The sequence below is a fragment of the Alexandromys fortis genome, unplaced genomic scaffold (assembly GCF_014885135.2).
Source record: "Alexandromys fortis isolate MF-2015 unplaced genomic scaffold, M_Fortis_MF-2015_v1.1 scaffold_5, whole genome shotgun sequence".
Taxonomy (NCBI): domain Eukaryota; kingdom Metazoa; phylum Chordata; class Mammalia; order Rodentia; family Cricetidae; genus Alexandromys; species Alexandromys fortis.
In genome coordinates, this window is record NW_026067924.1 from 16,581,963 (window position 1) to 16,588,973 (window position 7,011).

A 7,011-nucleotide genomic window follows, 5' to 3' on the forward strand; every position below is an offset into this window, starting at 1 on the left:
TTGGTGCATTGACAGTCCAGGAAGTAGACATAGTTCATATCATTTTGCACAAATCAGTATAATATTTTCTATAGATAGAAACATGCAGACACTTTGAAGAACTTCAAAACTGCATCATAGCTAAACTAACATTGAGCAAGTACAGCATCAAGTACAAGATAATAGATTTCTTTGAATAACATGATTAAATTACTATGAAATTGACAAAATTTGCCAAATTTGATATGGAAATTCCACTCTTTATGCTGTGAATATGGTTTATTACCATTGGTTAGAAAAGAAGCAACTTTGTTCAATGACCAAGCAGAATCGAGCTAGGAGGGAAAATTAAACTAAAGGAAGGGAGAAAGAAGGCAGAGTCAGGCAGTTACTATGTAGTTGCTGGAGGAGAAAGACACCGGAACCGTACTAGAAGGCCACACCCTCATACTGATTAATAGAAATGGATTAATTTAAGATGTAAGAACTAGCTAGAAATCCAGCTGAGCCATTGGGCAAACAGTGTTGCAATTAGTATAGTTTCTCTGTGATTATTCCGGTCTGAGCAGCCAGAAAACCAGGGCAGTGTCCTTTTACACAAATTCATCTGTGTGCTTCCAATAACAGTAATAGGAAAATCAGTTTACAAAATATAATTAAGACCATTCTCTCTGTGCTGGAGGCATGGCTCAGTAGTTGAGACCACTAGCTTGTCTTCCAGAGGACCCAGGTTCAATTTCTAGCAACCACACTTTTGTGTATAACAATGATTCTAACTCCAGTCAATCATAGGGCATTTGATAATCTCTTTTACCTGTTACAGGCACCAGGCATGGATGTGCTACAAGAACATGATGCTGGTAAATTATCGATACACAATACAAATATATGAATTATAAAATAAATCATTCCAAAAAGAAGAAAAGTGGAGAATAAGGTTTCAATTATCACTGTAATTTACTAAGATATTTGTCTCAGGAAAAGGCTGAGTCACCAGGAAGACTGATATTAAACACATACTTAAGCTGATTTGTGAGAATTTTTTACCAACAATGTTACATAACTGAGAGTTCTTCCACAATCATCTAATAGAAAAATAGAAGAGATAGTTTCTCAATTTTTCCCACTGGGCATGCCAACAGTCAGGCAAAAGTTCTTTCCTGTGAATCAACATAAGGGGGCTAAAAGTTGCATAACCAAGTGCCAGAAATTTTTTAATATTTCCCATCAAGGCATTGTCCACTGAAGAGAGACTTAAAAATAGAGAAAAAGCACAGTCAGTCCAATAGAAGAAAACAAAACAGAGCATCAGAAGGAGGACACTCTGAGCAGCTCTCAGCTCAGGGGGAGTTCTGTAGAGAAGCTTGGAGTTCTGAAGGTAGAGGACATGCTGGTGGTGCTTGTGGAGAAGAAGTACCATGTAGCCACTGGCCGCTCCCATGGCTCCCTGAAACACAGCATCTCTCAGGACCATGAGAGGGAGAACAATCCATTTTGTTTTTTGACTTTCTTGCATAAAATAGCAATAATTGCTTTCACTCTTAAACTGTGATATATTTAGGCTTGTACTTGTGACGGAATAGATTAGGTTCATACCTATTAAAGCATTGAATATCCAAAAGAATGAAAAGAATGGAAGGATGTGCCGTGCAGACTGTGGTCTGAGCCTCCTCCATCCAGATGCTCTGGGACTGATGATGATGGCCTGGGCCACAGTAAGGAAACTGCTGGTGCAGATGGAGACCCCACGGGCCACCCTTGACAGGTAAATGAGGATCTTACATCCTATGTCATCTAGGAAGTTTCTCAAACCAAAATCTGCCATTGTCTTTGGCAATCCTGTTGCAAGAAGCATTATGATGTTTGTAAAAGCCAAGTGGATGAGAATAAGTTGTATAGGATTCTTCTCAGTGCTCCCCCACCAACTGAACATATAATTCACAGAAACAGAAATGTTCCCCAGAGTTCCAAACACAGTCATGAAGAGGAAAACTATTTGCTTAATACATTTCAAAAGCATTTCTTCCTTTCTGGGTAGAAAATTTTGTATTCGGGATACAAAGAGTTTTTTCCATAAAGCATCAGTAATTCTAGACATTTATCTGAAAAACATTTTACATAATAGAATTTTCTGGTATACAAGTCAGTGATGGACACATGTGCTGCTGTAGACTGGGGCCCTGAACTCCTCCTCTTCCCTGTAGACTCTGAGTTATGTGTGTGCTCTGGCAGGTGAGCTTGGTAACTGGAATAAAACTCTAAAGTTTTAAAGGAGATGTGTTTGAGCTCTATATTAGCAAAATTGACTTGTTAAAACGTGTATTTGTGTGCGTGTGTGTGTCTGTCTGTCTGTCTGCCTGTCCATATGCATGGATTGACATAGTTAACTCTCATCATAAATGAATTGAACTACAATTTCCCCTAAAAAATTCTTCTTTTTTTCTCTTTGTTTTTATTTTCCTCTTAATTAGTGTAACAGTTTCTAGATTTGCATCTGGCTTCAAAGCCTTATAACTCCAATTTTGACATGCTAATGTTTTTAAAGTTTTATGTTGATCATTCTATGATTTTACTCCATATAAGTATTTACTAATTTTTTAAAAAGCAGTTATCAATGTCAAGTTCAATTGTACAACCTTTTCAGATAGAGCCCTACAGTTAAAGCAAATCATAAACATATTTCCTGAAACTTTTCATGTAACTGCCAGGCTGCAGCTAGGGATGGTGTCTAGCAGAACCTTGTGTTGTTTTCTAGAATAGGGGGTAGCAGAGATCTCTGATCCTAGTGAAAGACTTCTGGCCATCTGTAACCCCAGTGAGTTACCTCAGGACACATAAGGGAACATAGAACAGCTCTGGACCAGGGGATGCTGATAAGGTAAACCTAGAAACAGGATTAATGATGAATTATACATTGCCATGAGTACAGGTTTTGAATCATGAGTCAATATGAACTGCACGTAGCACAGTACGTGGGGGCATACTGGGGTGAGCAGGGATTCCACTATCTAAGAGTTCATGGTGTTATTTGCTTCACTGGGGCCTTTTGAGCAGCTATTATGTCAGCTGGTTTTGCAGCCAGCTTTTCCTCCAACCTGTTTGTCAGGCAGACTGGTATTTTTATTCACCAGTCCAAGCAGATTCCAGAACTTGGACTCGGGTAAGATGTTATTCTTCAAGTTCTGGATCTCCATTCTCATTTCTCAGGATTTTGTGGTAAGCTCTGGACACCTTTTCTAGGATATGAAAAATCTGAATATTCCAGGAGCTTCATGGGTTTGTGTGTTCTGAGTACTTACAGTGTCTCTGTTCACTGCCCTCCTTCCTGTTAAACTCACAGAATTGCTTCAATTGTCTATGTACCGATGATTGTATGGATGGCCTTCATCAACCTAGCCTTGTTCTGAGATTTGTGTCCAGGTAGCCTCATGACTCTAGACATGTCAGTTATTGATTTCAACTGTTCCTCTATCAAAGAGGTAATTATTGCCTGTTTCAGTGAGTCCTAGAAAGCACAATACCATCTAAATATCTGTACAAATGAAATATGCTCCAGATATTAATAGAAAACACATCAGCATTCACTACCATATTTAAAATTAAAAAATAAGTGTTTATTCAGTGACTGGAAACCTTCAAAATCCCTATTTGCAGTTTATTCAAGTACTAATAGAAGATATTAACAATTGTCTGTTTGTTCAAATCTTGCTATTGTCGGCATTACTAATTTTCTTGTCCTCTCTTCCATTTTCCAAGCTTTAAGTCATATTTGAGACCAGGCTCTGATATCCTAATAATTGATTCATTTCTACTGAAGTCACTGTCATGGAGGAAGAGGTTTCTCATCTTCCATGTTATTTGGGAAATGCTAAAGGAAATTAATTTAAAAGATGGGACAAATTTGTGTTTAGATTGGTGGGTGATGCCAGGATGAGTCTAACCGTCAAGAGCCTGAGGTAGGTTACATCCATGCATTCTGTTTTTCTCTAAAAGAAACAAGCAAGCAGGCAAAGAGACTCAACTAAAAAAAATGTTGCTCTTTGCTACTTAGAATGGGATAAACTTAAGATGAGCTGTTTCAGGGTGTACTCCTTTACAGCCTGGATCCTAAATAGTACAGTTCTCAAGAAGGCAATGGTAACTGTTACACTGAGTATTATATTCTTCACCAGTCAGGCATACAATGACTGAATTTAAGACAAGTATTATAATAGTATGTGATAAAAATTGAGGGTCTTTAAAAACGGATACAGACAGAAAACCATCAAACAGAGTTAGAAGGCTATTGTAAAACTATGCCAATATTAGAAACATGAAAATGTATCAAAAGTGAAAAGTGCAAGGCTTACACACACTAGTGACACTGTTGAAGTCACAGTGCTGGAAAACTTACAACTGAAAAAAGGATTTTTTTTTTCATTTATCTAGTAATTTTTGAGAGAGAGTCTCCCTCTGTAAATCAGGCTAGCCCTGAACAATTGCCTTGCCAAGTCTCTATAGTGCTAACATCACAGCAATGCATCATGATTGTCTCCAGGGTTTAGACATCTGAAAATCTTAGGTATCTTATTGATCCCTTTAGAAAGGTAACTTGGGCTAAGACCCAGCCAGAGTTCTGTCATGATACTCCAGCCTGAGGATGGAGAGCAATACCTCAGCATTTCTTTTCCATCTCTGTATCTCCAGGAACTAGTCCCCTTTGATCTTTCTGGAGCCAGGGCCAGAAGGAAAGTGAAGGTCCTGAGGATCACAGAGTCTGGAACCTGCTCCCTGAATTAGTCAGAGAGTCTTCTGCTTTAATGAAACTCTCCATGATACAGCTGGGAGAATCGAAGATCTTACCTCCATGTACTCACCCGGACCTCTGTGGTGCAGACGGGCTCTGGAGCTGCTCTGGGAAGGTGACACTTTCTAGGTAATATTTGTACTTCAGGATTTGTGGGCTCTTTGCTGCCATCAGATATTGCAGACTTCAAGTTTCATGTGGTCACGGTGTCAGGGGGAAGGAAGGCCTCTGCAGAGCCCCAGTCCCTGAAGTACAGTTTCCCTCTCTCCACAATTACTACATCTGTTTTGCTCAGCAGTTATTTCCAGATTAATTATGGTTTAATTATTTTGACAAGAAAAACAAGAGGTGAGAAAATGAACAACTAACTTAAGTTTCTATGTACGGACTGCCCTGCAACTTCCGAAGGGTTTTCATCATCTCAAAGTGCCCAGCTGTGACCTGGACAGACTCTACTTCTGACACATAGACCAGGTCCCTCACTTTTCTTTCTGAAATCCCTCATCAGACAAGAGTAGAATAAAGGATGCTAAGCACTGCAGATGATGCTTTCTGATCAAGTCCCAAGCATAGACCAGGATGATTTAGAGTCCTTTGTTCTACCTGGGTCTATTGGTATTGAAGGACTCTTCTGTAAATGATTCTTTTATTCCTGCCCCTTTTAAGTACTTTAAATATCATATGGTGTAGAAGGAGCAGCGGGCCTGCTTTTCGTCCCACCCGGCTCCTGCTTGGTTAGCTTTATAGCTGAAATAACAACACACAAACTGTATTCATATAAACACTGCCTGGCCCATTATATCTAGCCTCTTCTTGGCTAACTCTCATATCTTGACTAACCCATATTTAGTAATCTGTGTAGCACCACGAGGTGCTGTCTTACCGGGAAAGATTCAGCATGTCTGACCTGCATCTGTCTTGGGCCGGAGCTTCATCGCATCTGGCTCAGAGAGGAGAGGCATGGCAATTGCCTCACTTCCTCCCAGCATTCTGTTCCGTTTACTCAGCCTACCTAATTTTCTGTCCTATCAAGGGCCAAGGAAAAGTGCTTGCTGTCTAGCGTGACATCTGAGTTTCTTCCCAGAACCATGGTAGAAAGATAGAACCCATTCCTCAGAATTGTCCTCTAGCTTACACACACACACACACACACACACACACACGAAAAGAGTCAATGTTTTTAAAGATATATAGGAGTCATTTTATTACTACATTTTTTTCTTTTCTTAAGCCAGTCATCCTCTAGATCTCTTGACAATCTGTTCTCAGGTTCCTGATCACCAAGAGCCTGAGCAATCTCTTTGTCCCACTAATTTGATTCAGTTTTTCCTTATGTCTTTTTCTTTGGTGAGCATGGCTTCTAAGGATTGCCTTTTTCTGTCCAGTTTGTGTGTCTTTGATCCATAGATTTATTATTTCCTGGATTATATTTGAAAGAGAATAATTTGCTGTTGTATATATATGTATATATGTATATGTATATGTTATATGTCATATGTATATAAACATATGAGTATGGGACAGCATGTTAGGATAAAGGAAGTTATGATGTTTGATCCCCAAGATTTGCATATATGCTAAATAGTTGGAAAGCCAATTTGAACCCTTCCTCTTCTACTTCCTAGGTATTATTATTTTTTTTTAACTTTGTTTTAATTTCTTTTTTTTTTATTGGAAAAAAAAAGTTCCCGCCTCCTCCCAGCCTCCCATTTCCCTCCCCCTTCCCCCCACTCTTCTCCCCCTCCCCCCTCTCCTCTCCCCCTCCCTCTCCAACTTCCTAGGTATTATTACAGGATTGCTTTAGAGTTTTCTGTCCTGCAGGTTTTTGGAAGCCAGAACTGTGAACCCTGGCTTGCACCTAGAATTGATAGCTGGTAGCACCTGGCTTGAGGTTCTGCCTTTTAACTCCTTCTTTTCCATTGCATAGGGGACACCAGAAGCCAGTACCACACTGATGGAAGCAGTATCCAATTCTGAGTCTCTAACATTTAATGAATTATGTGATAATCTTCCATCAAAAGAACATTAGTGGTCATTAATTAAGGTAGGCTACTGAATGGATAACTCCAGAGTCAGAGATCAGAAGCTCTTAAACATGACTATCCTCAAGCCAGGTGTGGTGCTGAATGCCTTTAATCCCAGTACTGGGAAGTTGAGACTGGCAGATCACTATGGGTTTGAATCCTGGCTGATTAACATGGCCAGTTCTATCCCAGTCATGGTGATACAGTAAGACCTTAAAAAAA

The 7,011-nt window shown here is 39.5% G+C and overlaps 1 protein-coding gene across 1 annotated transcript; it reads right to left on the minus strand.

Moving 5' to 3' along the window:
- Window positions 1–1,060: 1,060 nt before the first annotated feature.
- Window positions 1,061–2,105, minus strand: LOC126501642 (vomeronasal type-1 receptor 4-like). Its single transcript, XM_050142395.1, has one exon. The coding sequence runs from the start codon at window positions 2,075–2,077 to the stop codon at window positions 1,061–1,063; it is 1,017 nt and encodes a 338-aa protein (XP_049998352.1). The 5' UTR covers window positions 2,078–2,105.
- Between the last annotated feature and the right edge of the window lie 4,906 nt (window positions 2,106–7,011).

Coding starts and splice junctions, on each gene's coding strand:
- LOC126501642 (XM_050142395.1), bottom strand. CDS start 2,077: ATGTCTAGAATTACTGATGCTTTATGGAAAAAACTCTTTGTATCCCGA.